This window comes from Camelus dromedarius, chromosome 6, assembly GCF_036321535.1.
Source record: "Camelus dromedarius isolate mCamDro1 chromosome 6, mCamDro1.pat, whole genome shotgun sequence".
Taxonomy (NCBI): Eukaryota; Metazoa; Chordata; class Mammalia; order Artiodactyla; family Camelidae; genus Camelus; species Camelus dromedarius.
This window is the reverse complement of record NC_087441.1, coordinates 67,725,939-67,747,039: the sequence shown is the minus strand read 5'-3', so window position 1 is coordinate 67,747,039 and position 21,101 is coordinate 67,725,939. Positions and strand designations below refer to the sequence as shown.

General features: G+C 45.0%; 1 protein-coding gene across 1 annotated transcript in view; it reads left to right on the top strand.

Moving 5' to 3' along the window:
• The window catches only part of MEI4 (meiotic double-stranded break formation protein 4), a 124,431-nt gene that overhangs the window by 559 nt on the left and 102,771 nt on the right, over positions 1-21,101 (top strand). The window contains exons 2-3 of the mRNA XM_064487124.1: positions 9,452-9,468; positions 16,856-16,860. Of these exons, the coding sequence (XP_064343194.1) occupies positions 9,452-9,468; positions 16,856-16,860 (22 nt within the window). The remainder of the gene's footprint in view (positions 1-9,451; positions 9,469-16,855; positions 16,861-21,101) is intronic.

Below are 21,101 nucleotides of genomic sequence, written 5' to 3'. Positions count from 1 at the left end.
TGTCTTTATATGAAATAATTCATCTCACAGTCAAGTACCAGCTGTGAACCAGGCATGCAGTAGGTGGTGAGGACCCAAAAATACAAAGAAGGAGGTGCTGTCCTTACCGTGAAGTACCTACCATTCTAACAGGGAAAACAGACCTACACACAGTTAACCCAGTTGTGATAAACTTGGTAATGGAGATAGTGACAGAGTGCACAGGAGGATTCATTCTGCCCAGTTTCTGGAAAGGCTTTTCAGGTCTGGCCCTCAGGGGTCTGTCCACTAGTGAGATGGTCAGAGTGTGCAGCAAGGGGCAGGCGCGCCAGCCAGGGAACAGCAGTGAGGATACGTGTCCCACTCTGCGCTGCCAGCAGCACATCTCAGACCAGAACACCGTCAGGTAGAGGTCTGGTGGGGGAGAGAGGAAGAGAGGGGAGTCGGGACCAGGTTCAGAAGGGCTTTGAACGTCAGCCTAAGGAATATTCCGTCAGTAAGTTGGCCAGACCATGTGTGATCTCTATAGGACCCTTCAAGAGAGTGAAAGGGGGACTGTAATAATTACACGAGGACAGCGGGGAAAACCAGGATGCCCTTGGACAAACTGGAGCACGTGGGCACCTTATTCATCAGGAGCTGTCAACCTTTTTGACTCGAGCACTGACCCTCCTCGTGTGATTGTGAAACATAATTCTGGTGATTCGTTAAAAATGTAAATCAGATCATGTTACTCCTCTGCCTCAAACCTTTCCCTGACTTCCCTTGATGCCTCACACTGGGTTCAGACCTGTGATTGTGGCTTTGGTGATTTCACTTCCACTCACCTGGATGCAGACACGCTCCCACGTGGTCCGGTCACCATGGGCTCTGGAGCATCTTCTTGCCTCGAATCTTTGCTGTGCTTTTCTCCTCGACTCTGTGGCTGGCCTCGTCCCTTCCTGGAGGTCTGACATTCTCAATGACACCTGCTCAGTGACCATGCTCAATGCATAGCCCCCCCCCCCCCCACCACACACACACAGTTATTCTTTACCCAGATACCCGCCATGGGTTATTTATTTATTTGCTTACTTGACTGCAGCCTTCTCTCCTGAACTGCAGTCTGGGTTTGTTAAGGAGGGGGTCTTCGATTTGCTCAGCACTCTCTACTGAATGCCCATCCCAGAGCATGACTCACCGAAATGCTCAGTAAATATTTGTCAAGTGAAGTGGAGCCTAGAGGATGTTTTGGCTATAGTCATGATCAGAAGCAAGGAGACAGGTTCTGAAAGTGTTTGTCAAGCCCATATTAAGAGTGATGAGTTGAACTAGACTTGTGATGGGGAGAACTAAAATGAATGATTGCAGAGTGGACACTACAGGTGTTTGTGAATGCCTTCAGAGGGTGGTTAAGGGAGCTGGAGGCATGTAGGGTAATTGAAGTTTCTAGTCCTAGCTTATTAAATTCATTACGATGCTTCTAATCCAGATAATGACCACAGAAATATGCTTACAGGGTAAAAGGTTGAGTCCAGGTCTGTCTGAGTATAGGCTAATCCTTGAATATATAGGTATTACCTAGAAGGAAGGCAGGGGCATGGCCCTAAAACCCAAAGGAGATGAGCAGGCTGGAAATGTAGACCCAGAGGAAGGATTCATTGTATTTAGGTGATAGTGAAGTTATCCCTTTAGATGAGGCTCCCATGGACGATGGCACTTGGACCGGGAGGCTGCAGATTCCAGCATCCAGGGCTGGGCAGAGGAAAAGGAGCGTCTGGAAAGAAAGGTAGGATGCACAGGTGCGGTGCAGCCACGGCTGCTGCGGGTAATAGGTACTTGCTAACTTCAGTTTGGGGGATTATCAGGAAAACTTGCTAACCTAATACCCAGGTGTGACCAAAATCTCATTATTGTGTGAGTAGAAGTAGTGTCATACGCTTTATGGCTACGCTTTTGTCTCTCTAGAGTCTTTCTAGGTAATGGCCTCTTTGAGAATACCTGCGAATAACAAGCATCATCAGTTTTTCTTAATTTTCTGGCTGTCATATGACCCATGTCATGGCACACGTGTAAAAAGTCCCAGTAATACTGAACTGTGAATATCACAGACATCCATGATATCAAAACTATCGTTTACATCAAGGATCTATTTACAACACTGACACAGGGGGATGTATGATTTGTTTGGGACGTGAGTGTATCTAACAGTGAGAGCCTTGGTGATAACCAGTTCTTACACTGAAAACTTCCACTTACAGTGCCCGCGAGAGAGATTTTCAAATACCGTATAATTAAAACCTCTTTTACTCACAGCAGGAGTTGCAGGTAAAGCATTTCAGTGCAGATGTTTGGAAGTAATCTGTGTCTCCATCTGTTAGCTTAAACTTGAAAAATGAGGAATAAATGGATAGATTCAGATAAATAGAGTCACTATTAAAGGGGAAAGGAAAAAAACCTGAGGTGGGGGGTATTAGATTGATAGGAACATAAAGGAGGAACATAGTTGGTATTTAACAGTGTACTGTTTGAAAGACTGACATGCCTCGCTCTAAGAAAACTCCATCCCTGAAAAATGAAACCATTTTATAGAGGTACTTCTATTATGAAATATTTCTTTCTGGAATTTTCAGGGTTTCTTTACACATGCAACTGTTCTCCAGTGTTCAGAGACAGCAGGCCCTCAATAAATGGTGAGCAGAATGCTTCCTAATGGATTGAGAGGCTGGGGAACTTAATTTACAGCATCGACTATCCATTGAAGCAACTGAGCGTCCCAGAATTAAATGAAGCAGAGCTGAAATAGCAAAGTAGATAAGGAAGTATGATGCGGTTTGTACAGCACTTCAGGAACTCAGCTATTTGTTTATTCTGGTTTATATTTCTACAGTTTCTTAAACAGAAATATCTTTCTTTATTGTGTTTATTAAGGAACTAGACTATACAGAGAAGGGGTAAATAGAACTTGCTCTTAGAACTATGCCACATTTTTATTTTACTTAAATGCTCCATGGTAGAGGAAGGGAGGAAGAAAGGAAGGGAGGGAGGGATGGAGAGAGGATAGATCAAAGAAACCCAGATATCCAGTGTCACATTTCTCAAAACCTTCTTGGTGATGTGCAGCAGACAAGTTAGCTGTCTGCTCCATAGCCAGCTTCCTTCTTCCTTACTCTGAAGCACTCCAGTTTTGCTTTGGCAGACATGCATCCGTGTGCACCGAGTTAATCCATGAAAGGCTAGGGCTTGTTTTGCCAATATTGTTCTAAGGTTGGACAGGGACCAATGAAAGCTAAAAAGGTATCTTCTGTGCTTTTGATAAAAATTCACTTCTTGTATAAAGAGGTTGATCCCATGAAAGACAGCAGTTTAATTTTTTTTTTACCTCAACCACGTGTTTCCTCTATGGGCACTGCCACGTGAAGATGTGATGCCTGGAACTCTGGGAGCCATTTTACGACCATGAGGTGATATGGGAAAATTAATTTCAACATGGCAAGGATGATGAAGTAGGAGGATGAGAAGAGTCTTGGTCCTTCCTGACATTGCTGAACAGCCAAAGCAACTCTGGGACTACTTTATTAGGAATTTTAAAGAAGTTAAACGATGGTTTAAGCCATTGTTATCCATATAGTCTCTTTCGTGTATCTGAGCACATCCTAATTTCAAGAGTGGGGAAGCAGTGGGGATAATGAATAAATTGGAGAGTTGGTGTTTCCCCAATAATCTGTAGGGAGAAAAATTAGAGAGAGAGAAAAAAAAAAAACTATGTTCTTTTATCCAGGACTGTTAAATGATAACCTTATAATATTGGTGAGGATTTAGTTGGGCTCTGAGTAGGTAAGTGAGAGAGACCCAGAGCATAGAGACTGGCCAGGAAGACATTAGTGACTGTTCTTAAATAGTGACTAGGGTTTGAAGGAGATGTGATGATAGGCACAGGGCCTTGGAGGGGGAAAAATGACAAAGGACTTCAGTGAGCAGTTGAGATGTGAGTGTGAGTGTGTGTGTGTGAGAGCGTAGGGCAGGCAGGGGAGTCCGGACAGTTGCTGCGATACTCACACTCAGCACTTGGGCATTCATAGGAGGGATGGAGGCAGATGCCCTGTCAGGTATATGCTTTTTCCCCTACAAGTTAAGTGTTCAGTATCTTCATAAATGATAGGTAGGCTACTAGATGAGCAACTGGCTAAAGTGAAAAGAAAGTAAGAGAAAATCAAACCAAATTAATTCATCAGTTTGTCTGTTTATTTAGTACATGTGTCTTGAATCCAGGGCTCAGGTTGTCATGTGCTTGGGCCTGGGGAGTGGCGGCACACAGAGTGCACCGTCAGCGTAAGCAGACCTTAGCTCGTCCCAGTCTGGGGTCCTGAGAAACGGCCGACCCAGCCAGAGGGCTTCCCAGCTTCCCTGTCCTTGCAGCTGACCTTGCCCAGGGTTGTCCGCCCTCCCCTACTGCTCCCCTTTGCTGCTCTGTACCCTGAGGAGTGGACCCTCCCCGCTCCCTGCCCACCCCAGGCCCTGCTTCTCATTTCCTGTAGAAATGTGGAACATTCAGGAGAAGGTTTGCAGCCAGACTGGTGATGGGGTGTCGAAGTGGCCGCCTTTGTGCACCCTCCACACCCGCGTGGGGCTCGTCTCCGCTCCTGCTGCCGCTGTTTTGGTCCTGGCCTCCTTGGCCTCTGTCCCATCCCTTTCTTCTTCTCATCCTGTTCCAGGCACAAAGAGGAGACATTACAAATAAAAGACCTACAGACGCAGTGGGGGAGCTCAGCATGTACATGCTGGGGCCTTCGCTGTTTTACAAATGCTGAAAGAGCGTGGAAAATGATGCCTAAGTGTTTCCTTCTTCTCATAGGCCCCGATCACATACATTGTCAAATGTAACAATAATGGAAATTTGCCTACAATTGCAGTTCATTTAAAACATGCATGCATAATGTACATAGACGTCAGGAATGTGCCACTAATTTAATATGGATTCTAATGAAAGTCTGTAAAATAACGTAGAGTGAATTTATAATTGAACATTAGAAAACGTTTTACTCATTATGCATAAAAATTGAGTTAAACTTTTGATATTTGAGACCATCAACATACAAAGAAATTTAAGCTCAGGCTGAAAAAGCTCAGAATATGGAATGGCTTTAATGGTGACAAGACTGAAATGTAAACACGTCGCTCACCATCGCAGGAGCTGACCCTGGTGGCGGAGGCAGGGAGTAAGAAGGACAAACAAGTTCTGGAACAGGGTCCAGGCCTGAAGGAAGCCTGGAGCTTCAGAGGCTGGGCACGGCCAGGGCAGCAGAGCACTCGCAGTGTGGAGCCTGCCAGACGGAAGCCTTCAGTCCTCCCCCATCTCTTCCTCGTGCCAGGCTCAGTCTCTCTGCGTGATGCTACCGCCTTGTGTGCCTGAGCTGGGCTTTTGGAAGGTGTCTGGCATGTCCAGGTGATGCCCTGGCTGGGCTGTCTCTACTGCCTGTGTATCTCGGGATTCCCTCCCCTCCTGTGCATTCTAGTACCGCTCCTTTGTCTGCAAAATACCAGCTAGACTCCACGTCTGTAGTTGTAGCCTTGCTGTGTTCACATCTGTGTTAGAGCCCTGTCTCAGGTCTTCTTATTTACTCCAGAATGAAGCCCCCGATCCTTAAGATGGGCTACAAGCCTCTCCACAAAGTGGTACTTGCTTCCCTCTCCAGCGCAGCCTCTCAGCACTGCGTCCTCCACGTTCTCTGTTGCCTCACACGGAGCTTCTTTCACTTCCTTGAATCCACCGTGTTCTCTCTCAGCTCCAGGGCGTTCCTCGTGTTGTTTCCGTCTGGAGGATGTGTCCTCCCTCTCCTTTTGGTCAACCTGTACACTATTCTGTTCTCGTGTAGTTTTAAAGTCCCTCTGCCTTCACTGACTACCTCCCTAGACTAGATTCGATTCTCCTGCTGGGGGTCCCCATAACATTCTGTATTGTTCACAGCATTTGTGAGCTGAATTACAAGTTGACGCAGCCTGTCTTCCCCTAGGACCTACCCTCCACGCTTGCAGGGAGTGCATCTTTTCTCATCCCTGCTGTATTCCTAGGGTTAGCACAGTGCCCGGCGTGGAGGGGCTGCTTGGTGATATTTACTGAGTGAGTAAGTTTAGACAAGGTTGATGTAAGTGTTACTACCTGGAACAAAATGGCCTTGCTGATCTATGGTTTCTGGAGATCTGCCAGACCCCTGTAGCTTTGGAAAAAGGATCAAAGAGCAAGATCCAGCATCCTAGGGACAGGGACCCACTCAGCTAGGGTGAGTATCAGGGCTGCTCCTTTCTGGGAGCCACGCAAGCATACAGTCGTGGAATCAGAAGAGAGTAAGTGAGGAGGGACAGTGCTGACTTGCTCTGTGCAGCAGAAGCTACAAATGCTCCAAGTACTTGTGCATCCTAGGTCTTTGCTCATTGTTATGCTTTTTGAACAGTTTAACCTGTAGTAAATTTTAATCTGGTCCTTACATTTAGTATTATATTTGTTTTTTGCAGATTTTGTTTGTGTTTTATAAATGCCCAGTGTGAGCTTTCACATTGTAAGATTCTGTTAGAAATCTGAAGGTACCTTGAATGGATTCTGGATTTAATATTTGGATCCTAAATATCTTGAAATTTATCTTTTTAGATAAGTTCAATCTACAGTGAGGAGAACCCAGGTCGATAGCTTGGACCATAGTTTAGATTGGGAAAATTAATGGAATAACATCAATTCGATTATCAAAGCAGGGCGTTCAGATGACTAGAGTTCATGGGAGTAAGCTTGAGATTCTGCATTTCTGGAAAGCTCCCAGGTGATGTCAGTGAGGCTGCTCTGAAGACCACAATGTGAGAAGCAGGAACTGGGGACCCTTATGGGAGGAGTTTGTCTGCGAAAGAAGGAGAGATGATATGTTGGTCCTTTGGGAGGGTGCAAGGCGGAGGGAAAGTTTTTTTTGTTGATACGATGGAAAAGACATCAGCATACTGGCCCTTTGGTGGGAAGGAATCAGCAGAGAGAGGAACATGGAGGATAGGAAAGGAAGAGCATAATGAAGGCATCATGGGTGGTTTTGAAGCAGGAGGGAAGGGCACAGCCGCTGAGGGAATGACACAGCCACTGAGGACAGGACAGACTGATTAGAACCAAGATGCAGAAGATTCAACTTCCAGAAGACCTTGAGCCTCATGGTGCACCCACAGGTGCCATGACAGTTCCTACGCTGACCTTAAAAGGGAAAAAAGTGGGTGGGGACATGATTCCTGGGAATCCCCGCCCCTTCCCCAATCCTCCTATTCATTAGCATATAAAATTACCAAACCCATAAAACCTAGCAACTCCTCACCTCGTGGTTGCTCTCTCTCTTGCCCTTTGAGACAGCCCACACTCTTTGGTGTGTGTATCTGCTTTTACTCTCAGCTAAACACCCCACACCCCTCCGTCTCTCCCTCTCACCTTTCTGAGATGCCCACATTCTGTCTGTGGGGCGTGCATCTCCTAAGCCATTTTCCCTTCCGAGTGCGACGGACCGCACTCTGTCTACGGAGTGTGCATCTTTCTAAACGAACTTGCTTTCACTTTACTATGCCTTGCTCTTGAATTCTTTCCTGTGCGAGGCAAGAACCTATTCTTCAACAACATCTTGGGGCCTTCAACCTAGAAGAAACACAGAGGGCAAATGGTGAGACTGGCCCTGGGCCTCAAGAAGGAGCCGCCCTCTCTCCTGAAACTCTTCTGGGGGAAGAGTAGGTGCTTCTTTATCAGAGTTTCTGTGAGTTCATTCCTGTCAACTCTGCAAGGAGCTCTTCTCTCAAGCTCTCCCTCCCTACCCAGTGTCCCTTCCTCCTAAGTCTGCCTTCCTCTTCTGTTGTTTCTTTTGTCAAACTGCCTTTGGATCTTCATTCTTGCATTTCTTCCCTGCTGTTTCAGCCCTGGTCTCGGTCATCCCTTCCTCTTGCTTGGTTGTACAGATAAAGGAATGGGGAAAGCCAGTTAACTAACTTGCCTAAGGAGTGGGATTCCTGTAGACTTCTTGAACAATGACTTTCTAGTACTTGGAAGTGTTTCCTTAAACCAGAGCTGCTCAAACTGTGGTCGCCAGACCAGCTACGTCAGCATCAGGTGGGAACTTGGCAGATTTTCAGACCCCACCCCTTAACTGAATCAGAAGCCCTGGGAATAAAGCCAGCAACCTGTGGCTTAACCAGCCTCCAGGGGGTTCTGATGAAAACTTGAAGTTAGAGAACCACAGATTTAAACACGTAAACCTGAAATACACGTGCAGGGAGCATAACACGACCTCTCCAGGAAAGGGGTCAGTAGAAACCTATCCATCTGCTGTACAAACCTTGCAAATGTCGTAAATCAAGAGGGATTTGTCGGCAAGCATCTGAAAGATTCCTTAATACCAACTGATAATATTTGGCCCTCAGTCACCAAAGAATTGAGAGAGTGTTCCTTTAGAGCCTGACTGAGCTGAGGCAGGCAGCACACCTTAGAGAAAATGAACAAGTAAGACAGCAGCATTAATGTGACTCTAACACCCATGCTTGGCAGTGTCCCATGCTGTTCAGTGACGTATGTCCATGCACATGATAGAATGATGCAACGAGTGTGTATTGTAGATTCTTGTCCTGGGAGAACTCTGTTCCCTCCTCTCCTCCTCCCTCCATCCTGCGTCTCTTGTCTCTTCCTAATAAGAACCCTGTGTACAATCATAGAGGATTCCGAATATATGCCATTATTTTCTGGTATTTAAGACATGCAGTTGTATAAGACTGCCCCCTTTTTTATAGGGGAAAACATTTCTTATACCTATTTCAAGTCATTTTAAAGATACCTTGTAGGGGAGAACATTGAGTATGGAGTGCAATATACTGTATTTTAGAAACTAGTAGAAAATCTTAAGTTCTGATTATATGATTACACCAATTCTTTAAAAAGTGTATAATCTAACATAGATAAAAAGAAATGCATTGCTGTTAATGAATGCTAGCGTGATGCAGGCCACAAGACAACATACGGTCATAAATATCTCATATCACACATGTCCAGCTGTAAACACACATGCCTGCGTTGTATTCTGAGTGACTCTGAGAGCAAAACTAGCTCACCTGGGTATAAAATGAACGCGCATGAATTCCTAACTGGACTGTGGAGAAAAACGCACACACTTCACAAGGAAGGACATTGCCACACTTTCCTTATTCTGCAGGTAATGGTGGGCTCCTCAGTTGAATCTCCTGTTTTAGGGACATCATTTATGTGATTTTTTAAAAAATTAAATTGCTTGTTAATCTTTTTTAGAGTTAGTGTAAAAGTTAACCCCACAGGGGCAGCCCCCTTTGTTGGGGGGTTGTGCTCTGAAGCAGACAGCGAGGCTGGGAGCTGCTGTCAGCCACGGGCCAGCCCGTTGCTTTACGTCACCAGTCATTCCATAGTAAGTGTGCGATGATTTTTCTTGCTTTCGGTCTCTCTCATTTCTCTGAGTCCGAGAGAAATACTGCCTACATGTTTTTAATTCATTCAGACTATGTCTGCCAAGTTTTGTGCTTTGAAATAAACAGGAAAAAGATTGCTTCCACAGAAAGCTGGTTCTTATGCTTTCAAAGCCTAGCTCTAAGTGTTCTTCTTCACTTTTTTTTCCGCATTACTCTTTTAATTAGTAAGTCACATGCAGAACAAAGCCTGAGTTGCTTTTCTGTCCTCCCCCAGTGCTTGATTCAGTGTCATCTTACACACAGTAGCTTTTCAAAGATGTTTCTTGGCTTGATTTTAAGTTATTGCCAGTGATTATTAGGCTTGTAAATATTTGTACCAGAAATAATTTTCAGGCTAAGGTGTGGTTTTTTCCCATGTAAGATGTAATGCAATACATACAAATGTTACCATTTTATATCAATTTGACAAATAACCACTTGGTGAAAAAGAAACTGGTAAAAATTTAAATAATACCTCTGATCCTTTGTCATACTTTTAATTGTATTTGTAATTTTTTAAACTTACCAGTAAAACAGAATATGCAGAATTTAGCCATCTTCCCTCCCTTCTTGTCCTAATAACAGATACCTTTTCCCCTGAAATTTAGTACAATTTGTCCATTTTTTTCTCTAAAATAATATTTTTTTGATAGAATAACCTTATCCTTCAACCCAGGTCATACAAATTAGATGGTGGTTTTCATATTTAATACCTTATTTTGTTAATAATTGTGCCCTTAATAACTCCACATGTATTTCTACCTGTGTATTTTATGATGAATTTATCCCTGTCCGATTACTTTTTCTCCTGTGAACCACAAGGCATCTCATCATACCTGCAATTTCCAAGCAGGAGTCAGTCCGAAGTAGGCCAGGTCCCCGCTGGTGGGCTGCAGTGTGCGGCTGCACAGCTCTCTGTGTGATGGGGCGAGCGATGCCGCAGGAGAGGCTGGCCTCTGAGCTGTGTGCCTCAGTGGTCTGCACTCTTGCAGCCCCTCTGAAACTTCTCTTTAAAGAAGTGCTTTGTCCCTGCACAGGCATCTGTGATGGTGGACACAGTAATGACAAGCTTAGCTGCTCACTTACCTTTTTAATAGCCAGTCACATATGAATCTAAGCCTTCTGTACCCATAGCTCTGTGTGAAAAAGCAAAGTACTATTAATCAGACGTGCAACGTAAAATTTTAACATTTATTTTTATTTTTTAAAATGACTTTCTGAAAGGCTTTGCATCTTTAGTGTTGCTAGAACTAAGGCTAGAATTCCAGGCAGTGGCTTAAGTTCTACCTCTGCATTTGAATCACCTTAAAAGTCCTGATGCCTGGGCTGGACCCCAGACTGATTTCGTCAGAATCTTTGGGGGTTGGACTGAGGCATCAGTATTTTTCACAATCCCTAGGTTATTGTGAAGTACAGCCAAGGTTGAGAAACACTGGTTTAAGGTCAACTTTTATTTTCTGTGTTAACTCAAATGCCATTATTACCAGTTTTCATTATGAATCCCGCCTCGTTTTACTCCCCTTACTTTATTGGAGTGTTCTGTGTAGAATGGGGCAGTTGTTTATTAAAAGGAGTAGAACACACTGATATTGGCCCTTTGGGGGAGGGATCTGACTGTAGGTTTAGCCCCCACTAACGTGCTCTAATTATGAGATCCGGTAGCATGGGTGACGCCGTTGGGAGGGGCTGGTGGGTGTGCGGGCAGCCGGAGGAAGGGCTGTCCGGTCGTCAGTGTGCATGTTTGGATGTGCTGGTGGCCCGACTGGGGTTGGACTTGGGCCCTTGGTAGGGATCTCCAGTTCTTTTGTGTGAATATGAGCAGCTTTAGAATGAAATGGCGTCTTCCAACCTCTTCTTTTTTCATTCTGTAAGGGTAAAGAATAGTAGTAGACAGCTTCTTCCAGCTTTTAAAAGCAATGCATATTTTTAAAATTAGGGAATACTTACATTTCTGCTCTTCCTTTCAGTATGATTGTTTACTGTGCCTATAGCTTATTGAGCAATTGTGGTATTGCTTTTAAAACCTGTCTTCTTAGGTTATTGCTGTAATTGCTGTACTGTTCAGGGTCCTTGAATTAGCAGTAATACTCAGCACCCCATGATGAGTTAAGATACCTCTTTGGAAAGAATCAAGTATCACTTCTTCCTCTGACTTAACATTTGCAGGTGGAATCTTACCAGCAATACTGTGGCATATTTCTGAGAAACCGTATACCAGCCAATGCAGAGATGTTTTCTGTGCATGATTATAAGTGAATAAGTAAGTGGGTACTTAACTACATGCATGCACACAACTACGTAATGCTTTAGTTAAAATTACCCTAAAGACATTGTGGCAGCATAATCTTAATTTATAGCTTCCGATTTTAATGCTGTGTAATAACTTTACCAAGAATTCTCAGCTACTAAATTTACTTAAATAATTAGGATATTATCTTTTAGATTGTTCTGAAGTAAATGCTTTTTTCCTCAACTAACTAAAATCTTCAATATTTGCCAGAAGCTAGTAGACACTGAGTTTCTATGGCTTGAGTTTCATAGATTTTATGTTTACCAGAAGTCATCTTGTAAGTAAGTGGAAGTGATGTGATTTTAACATCCAGTCTGACATGTTTGAATAAGGAAGAGGCAATGCTTAGAGCACCAGGCTTAAAATAAAATACCTGAAAACACTAATGAGTGGTCCTCATCACAGTCCAGCACCCAGTAGGTGGTCAGTGATTAACTTAAGAATGAACATGCATAAATGAATGAAGAGAGAACCAACAAAAAGGGAGAGGGGGTGGTACTGATGGAGGGGAACAGATACTGAGGACAATTCGACAGGTAAAGAGCTTGTTGGAAAAAGCATGGATTTTGGAGTTAGATGAGTCTGGGCTGAATCTCAGCTCTACCAACATTGGCTGAGTTCCTTTAGCCAAGTCACTTACCTCCTCTGAGAGCCACTTACCTCCGCTGTAAAATGAGGCTGAGGAGGAGGAGGAGAGTGATGGGCAGTGGTGAGGTTTAATGGGAAATGCTCAGCCCTGAGCTTCCTGACACGTCGACAGAAAATAAATACTAGTTTTCTTCCTCGGCCTTGACAGTCTGATGGACCTTGTTGTTGACGCCTTAACAACAGAACTTCAGTTTTGGGGATTTTAGGGGGTTTTTTTCCTCTTTTTTTTTCTACTTGAAAATTTTATTGTTAATTCCGTCTTGCAAAAACCTGGCTCTAGCTGTTTTAGCAGATTATTCCAGTGGGAAAGGAAAGAACAGAGCTTTACGGGTGTGTATGAGTTGCTCTTCCAGTAGAAAAGCTGAATGATTGGCATCATCGCCTGTGCTCAGCTCAGTCCAGGGGCCATGGCGGAAGAACCCCGCTGTGCTGTTGGCCTGGCGGCCTGATTCTTTGAGGAGTACACTGCTCAGAAAACTCTGTAGGAATTGAGCCGTTATCCTGTTTAAGTATTTTGGGAGTTACATTAATGGAACTGGATTTTCTTTCTCTACCCTGTCTCCATATTGTCATAAGAAGTTCTAATCTGAGTTCTGTTCTTTCCTTCTGATTTCTCACTCATAGAGTTTTCAGTGTTACTCTCCTTCCACAGTGAACTCTGGGATTTCTCTCTCTTCTAAAAAACCATATTTTTCCTTGAATATTTCAGAAGGCCCCTATAGGTCATCTGCCATGCTTTTTGCCTCTGCAGTTTTTCCTAAGACGCAGTTAAGGTCAGTTTTTAAGCAGTGACGGTTTTCCATCGTCTCAGAACAGATTGCATTCAAGTCCTTTCCCACGTAAACTTAGAGTTTCTCTGCAGGCCCGTACGCTGTTCTCTGGCTGCTCTTTGTTCCTTCTGCTCCAGCCACACCTTCTCTGAGCCACTACCCAAGTGCCTGCCTCTGGGCCCTTGTTCATGCTCCTTCCTTGCAGGAAAGACTCCTGGTGAAAGCTCTGTGATCCTTTGACACTCACACCACCTGAAGTCTTTCTGGCTTTTTCCTAGTCTGAACTGATCCCTTCGGGTTCCTGCAGCATCACCTGTATCAGCTCGACACATGCATTTTCTCCTCGGAGCAGAGCTTGTTGTTGGCCTGCCTTTTCTTGTTCTCTGACGGTAGGAGGTCATGCCTGATCTACCATCTGACCCATTATTCTGGTGTCTTCACATTGTGCCATCCAACATGTGTGTGATGAATTAAATCGAATGCAGCATAAGCTCTGTGAAATCATCTAATCTGGCAAGGCAGGCTGTGCTTAGTTTGGATGATTTTCTTCCTGCAGAATGTGTGGTAATTTCATTTTTAATGGTAAGAGATTATGCTGCTCTTTTGGTCAAGTTTATTTAATTTCCTGGACCACTGGGTTTTTACAATGAGTGATGGATGAATGAGCGTAATACTAGCGCTACGCGGTACTGCTTCATAACTCAGCCTTGCAAACTGTGAAAACAGGACCCCCTGAGAATGGACTTTCTTTTCAGGAATATCACAACAGTGGAAATCAGTGGAAATGAGTTTGCTTGGTTAGCAGTAAGGTGTCTGCAGAAAGCTGACTTTGAGCTCTCCTTTTTACTGCCCACAGGAATATGTTTTAATCATAATTGACAACGTAATAGTTGACTGAGCTCTCTCTGATTATGCCTCTTTTTACAGAATTAAGAATATTTTTACTTTGTCTCTTTATGCTAGAGACCAGACTCTACAGAATTAAGTACATGACTTTCGGCCATATCTGTATGTTCTTACAGAGTTGTCATTTGAGGCCTTACTGGCTGATAGATTGTACTTAACAAGAGAATGCTAGCTCTGGAGATGCTTACGTCTCCAGACTGTGGCACGTGAATGAGTCTTGCTCTTCATAATAAGCCTATAATTAGTTCACATATTTAAGGCATATGATGAGCTATTATGTCATCTGTCAAATGTTTTATTCCATGGTGAATGAAAGGCATCTAATTCCTAGATTCAAAATTGGCCAATTACAGTATTTTTCTATTTCTGGATTGTCTGTCAGTCTAGGGGTGTTACCCATATTTTCAGATAGTCTTGTGAGTTTAAAGAGAAGAGTCGTTTATGTGATTCCACAATGAAATAATCATTCCACAATAACCTCTGAGCTTTCATAAGACTTTACTTGTGATGCTGTTAGAACATTCTGAGCACCCACCTTGTGCCTGGCACTGTGCCAATGCTTAGGATACGGTGGGAAGACTGGTGTTTGGAGTTTACCGCCCAAGACAGAAGACAGGCTCAGTGGGAGCCCATTTCAGAGGAGTACATTCATGAAACTGGATTTTCATTCTCTACCCTGTCTCCGTATGGTTATAAGAAGTTCTAATATGAAAAAAATTCAATGCTTAGCTCCCATTTGAGAGAGACCGTTGGATACTTGGAAAACCATTATTGAGGTATTTTCAGCAGGTGACTGACACAGTACGATTGGGATTGAGAAGACAGATCATTGGACTTCAGCCTGAGAGTTTGGAGAGGGCCGAGCCTGGGTGTCCAGAGACCCACTGAGGGGCACTGAGGGGAGCTGGGTAAGAGAGGGGAGCAGCTTGCACAAGGCTGGTGTCAGTTGGGGTGAAAAGCAATGGTGAGAGTAAAAGTTGGTGTCTCAGTCTTTTCAGGCTGCTGTAGCAAAAGTCCTGTAGACTGGGATGCTCATGAACAGCTGGCATTTATTACTCGCCAGTCTGGAGGCTCGGAAGTCCAAGATCAGGGCACCAGCAGATCTCGTGTCTGGTGAGGGCTTGCTTCCTGGTTCATGGATGGAACCTTCTCATTGTGTCCTCAGCTGGTGGAAGGGGCAAGGGAGCTCTCTGGGGCCTCTTTGTAAGGGCACTGATCTCATTCATGAGGGCTGCACCCTTATGACCTGATCACTTCCCAAAAGCCCAACTCTTAGTGTCATCACCCTGAGGATTAGGAGTCTCACATACGAATTTTGAAGGAAACATGAACATTGAAACCATAGCAGTTGGCAAGAGGAAGAGAGAAAAAAGTTTAATTAGAAGAAATTCCCAAGTTAGTATCACATAAACCAAGTGAAGAGTGTAATTTGAGAATTAGGAAATACGTGAGAGGAGAGGTCAGGCAAGGCAAAAGTGATGACTGTCCATTTATTCACGTGTCCAGGAGGTCCTTTATTCAGAAGCAGCTTTGCTGTGAGAAGTGGCATATACATGGAAGACCCGTCCACATGCAGTGGACAGTGAGCTTCATGAATATTAGTGGAAAGGTAACTGTGGGAATGTGATTAAGAAACACTTAAGGGAAGAGATGGCACATCAGTGAGCCTTGAAGGGCATGTAGAACTTCAGTAAACAGGAGTACACAGCCCGGGAAGGGCAGAGAGTCCTGAGGTTTGGGCGCAGTGTGTCCAGGGCCAAAAGATCTGACTGCTTATGAAGTTTGGGCCTTATGTTCCAATGATGAGGAGACATGGGAAGGTTATATACTAGGACTGGTGTTAACCCCACGGCAAGGTATTGATGGCAGGAGTGGGCAAGAAGCTGAAGACAGGAAAGCCTGGTCAGAGAACACGGTGGTGTTCTAAGCACGGAGTGAGGAGCATGGACTGGGATGCTGGCAGGAGGAATGAAAAGTTCCAAAGGAGTGCATTTCGAGACAAAGGGAAATAATGCAGCTTATCAAATAACTGGCTGTAGGGAGAGAAGAAAAAGAATACTCAAAGGGATTCAGAATTTTGAAATTTGGTAGTTTGAAGAAAGAAAATTTTATTTAACAGTGATAACAGTGATGCACGTTTATGCTGTTTTTGATCTAGTTGATTATGAGGTCAAAAATATTTTGCATTTTGGGAGGGAAAGGGCACCTGTACTTAATGAACCAACATTTTAAAACGTCTTTTTGGTCCCTGCAAGATCCACTGTCAGACTCCTGGGGGAGTGACTTCTCCGTGTGAGAGGGAGACAGGGTGTAAGTGGAAGTGTCCGGGCCCTGCAGGGCCATTGAGGGCTTGGAGCACAGTCCCCTGACCTGAGCCAACAGAGTTCATGGGGACTCCCAGAACCCGGGGTGCAATAGGTAAGGACATCAAGGCTCTGAAAGGCACTAGTGGGATGACTGCTGGGTTTTATGGCTCGTATTATAATCTGCACTTGGGAGGAACATTATCCTTAGTCATCAGGACTGAGGATTAAAGGGGAATCTCATGAATGTTTTGTGTATCCCAGGATGATGAGATATTTCCTTGGAGAAGCCAGAGTTATTTGAAGATATATGTTTAGCAGTTCCCTGGGAACAGACTGAACTGTTACTGATTCTGAAATAAATAAGTGGGGGGCATTGGAAGATACATTGCCCACTGTGGGCAATTACATTAAATTATATTTTAAGTGATCCTGGAAAAATAACTGTGAAAGCCTGAACTTTGTGGGTCTTTTCCCCATTTCATAGAGAGTGACATCCTTAGTATCTGTGATGGTCAGTAAGGTTTTAGGGGAAAAAAACTGATTATAGTCTTGCAAATTAGTTTTCGATAGCTTCTTAAAAAAGTGTAGATTTTTGGTTTTGTTATGTCAGTTGGAAAATAATAAATACAATCAAATCTTGAAACCAGAACCGATCGCTCGGAGCCTATCTCAGGCAGGGTTTCGGGGATGTCCTCATCCAAGGAAGGCCTTACCCCAGAGATGCAGCTCGGACTCGGAGCATCCCTGCAGCAGTTCCCTGACTGAGGTCTCAGTCTGTGGGATCTGAGCAGGTGTGTGGCAGTTAGACGGGAATGTGCTTGGCTCTGTATCAGGCAGATCAAGGGCCACATCCAGGCAAAGCCTGCAGTTGCAGATTCACGAGTTGCTCATGACCTAGTAAGGGGGCTGCAATTTAGGGAGTGGAATTAAAGGTGAAGACAAAATGGAAGATGAATTAAAGTTAGAGACTTCTTGTGTGTTCGTTCAGGTGTGATGTAGTAAACATACAATTTAGGTGGACGTTGAGGGGTCGGAGGATTATGGGTATCTGCAAGTTGGTTAAAAAAACACATCTTTTGGAATACAATAAAATAGCCAAAATAATCAATATACAATATTCGTATGATATAAACATATGGTATTCTCTCAGTACTGTCTTGACTTTCAAGGCTGGAAAAGGAGAAAATATTTACTTGCTGCCCATTATGAGTTTATGGTCTGATTGGCAGGGCAAGGGCTCCTGACATAGTCACATGTCAAGGTACTACACTTGATGTATATAGACTTGTTTTAGGTTATATTTATTCATGTTTATTCATTTCTTGATTAGTTGATACAGTTCTTGGTTCGACAAAACCTATGATTCCTAGGGTAGTGATGAAAACAACAGAAGATGTAAAATTTATATTCCTGTCGGGGAGACAGACGATAACAAACCAACAAGCAAGAACAATTCTGAGAGTGTTCAAAGCTGTGAAGAAGCTAAACCAGGTTGAAGTGGTGGAGTGCCTGGGGAGGGGCAGGGCTGCCGACCTAAGGCGCTGTCAGGGTGTCAGGGAGCCCTCGTGAGAAGGAGGTGTTTGAGTTGGCTCCTGAGGAAGCCCAGTCATCCCAGTGCCCTGAGCCAGGAACTGGTTTGCATGTTGAGTGAGCAGGAAATCGATGGTTTGGCTGTGGAGCAGACTGAGTGAGGAGTGGAGGGCAGGGGCGAAGATGACATTGGCGGGTTCCAGTGGGTCGGATTTTAAGCACAGTGAGGATCCTTTGGTGAGCACTGAGCAGGAGTTTGACACTTCTTGCTCTGGCTGCGTATGGAGGATGTAGATGGGAGGAGGGGTGGGGCTGCTGGGTAGGAGTCCTTGGCTGTGGTCCCTCAGGGAAGTGACCCTGGCTTAGGGTAAGACAGGAAGCAGACAGCCAGAATATACAAGACTCTGCCTTTGCAAAACAGAAAATAAAGTGGCAAAGGTGAACCCTGAAAAGGGAGTGGAATTCTAGCTGAACTGTGAAAGGTTAAATGTGAATTCAACGTGAACATGGAGAGAGGAAGCAGAATGACGTTCCCGGGAGGTTGGAAGGTGGGGGTGGAGACAGCACGAGTGGGGCGCAGCCTGCTTCCCCTCCTATCCAGAGAGAGCAGGACAAGCATACGTCAGCCCAGGAGAGTGGTTCTCACCCTGGGATCACGTGGGGAGCTTTCACAAACACTGACATCTGGTCCCCACCCCTGGGGAATCTGACCTACTCAGCACGGGGTGTGGTGCGGGCAGGGCTGGAAAGCACCGCTGTAAGATCCTGCAGTGGAAGCTGTTCTACCTGGGAGACGTTGAGTCCAGCAGAGTCTCCTGAAGCAGGCTGAGTGCGTGATTTGAGAGTAGAACAAAGCCATGCTTCTGAGACTTGCTCAGTTCTGGGATGCCTCCGGGATGTTTATGTAAAATACAGGTTCCTGGAGCTCTCCCGAGGAAACACCGATCACTTGTGCCTAGGAATACGTGCATTTAGTATGCTCCTTTTGTGGCAGTGTAGGTTGGGGAAACGTGGATCTTGTGCGAGATCTCGGTGCTTCTGCTTCCTGACAGCGTGAGTGCATGCATCTGCTGGAAGTGAACGTCAGCCTCCGTGGTCTAGCGGGGAGGCACGGGGACTGAGCTAGCTTCAAGGTGCCACCTCAGCAGTGTATGCGTGAGCAGGTGGCAGATGCCCTCGGAAGGTGGCTGGGCTAGGGAGAGACTGGAGGTCTGTGGGGTCTCATCGTAACAGGGGCGAGAGTGTAGAAAGTTGCGTGCCTTGGCATTGGCATGACTGGGAGGCCAGTGAATGTGGTGTATGTCCAACTTCAGGATTTTATCCTTGGTACCAGTTCCTCGTGATATTCATAGCACCCACGTCCTGACGAGTGGAAGTTATGCCGGCGGATTCACTGGTTCACTTGCCGGTGGGTTGTATTTCATGGTTTGATGTTACTCCGTAAGGCTGTGATACTGGCATCAGTGTAAGCATCCACCACCTCTCAACCTCACGCTTCCTGTTTGTTAGGAAATGGAGTTAGTACTCTGCATTCTACCTGTGTTGCACGTCTTGGCCCTTTAAATGACAGTCCAAAGAGAAACTACTTTTATCAGATCCTCATTTTGTTCTAGTAACTCTTTTCCGTCAGAGGAATTCTTTTGTTCATTTATTCAGCCTCTTTTATTCATCAGCTGTCAGGTGCAAACAATGTGAAGATGACAGAGAGATAAGATCTGAGCCCTGCCTGGAGAATCGCACTGTCTGCTGGGAGCAAAGTCATGTCACTTACTGCACCCAGTGAGACTGTGCGGTCCAGAGAAAGATACTCGTGTTCAGAGGAGAGAAAGTGATCATTTTGCCTTAGAGAGCAGGGCTTTTAAAAGTCCTGTTGGAGGGAGTTGCTGACCCGGAAGGATGGGTGGATTTAGAACGCTATGATACTAGAGTATTTCAGGCCAGAAGGGACAGTGTAAATTAGGCACACGGGAATCTACTGGTAAATGGTTTAATTTGACTGTGGCACACAGAGCGGGAAGAGGCATTCTGGAAAATAAGATGAAAAACTAGGTTGGAGCCTATTAAGAAGAGGCGTGACAGCCAGCGGAAAACATACTTTGTTCCGTAGGCAGTAAGGGGCCGTTGGAGACTTTCTGGCAGGCAAGCAGAAGGGAAGCTGACATTTATTGGTGTGTGCTCTGCATGTGCCAAGGAGTGTATTTTCTGAAAGCGGTTCCTCTAGGTGATCTGAGGGATGGTATTCTTCAGGCAGAGTAATTGGGCAGCCGTGTTTAGAGTTGTTTGAGGAGGGAGGAGATTGGAGACAAGAACATCACTGCCACAGCCCAGGCCTTACATGTACTTTTTTTGGCATAGAAATAAAGAGGCGATATGAAAAGGAGTTTTATTTACTGTGTAATATTTATTGAGCTCTTATGCAATATTCTAGGCTCTGGGATATGGCAGTGTACCAGGCAGTCCAAGACTGTCAGAGAGTCCGCATTCTTGTGGGTGAGGCGGATTTCACCAGCAGGAAATGATCGGGCAGTGACGAGTGAGATTTAGAGAATTCAAACAGGAAAATGTGACAGATTGATCTGGTGACTTGTTTAGATTGGGTGTCAGGGAAGGCCACCCGGAAGAAGTGACACTTAAACAGACGCTTGCATGATAACGAGGAACCAGCCTTGAGAAAATCGGGGTTAGGTTGTGGGGAGAGCAGCCCCGGCAGAGGGAACCCGTTTACTACAAAGGCCCTACAAGGGAACAGACTTACTGATTCCAGGGAACGGAAGGGTGAGGCAGCGTGAGTGTCATTTGTCGGTGCATTACAAAGGGGGGAGTCAAGGAAGAAGTCAGAGTTGACTCTTAGGGTTCAAACATTGGAGAATGGAGAGTGGTAGCACTGTTATTTGGAAATTGGACCAGGCATAAGTGAAGGTGATGATTTGCTCTGGACATGTGTGACTTAATGTGCTGAGGTCAAGCCATGTTGAGATACCAGGGGACTGGAGCTTGGGAGAGGAGGTAGGATTGGAGATCGAGATTTGAGAATCACCCACCTGAAAGAGTTCTTCGAGGCCGTAGGAAAGGTGGGGCTGTCCAGGAAGTTAGAACTGGGGGAGAACGCTCAAGGCTCAACTATGAGGATGGTCTGTACTGGGAACTAGAGGGTCGCTTGGGAGAGAGAGACGGGGATAACCAGGAAAGTCCACAGTTTGAACACCTGATGGCAGG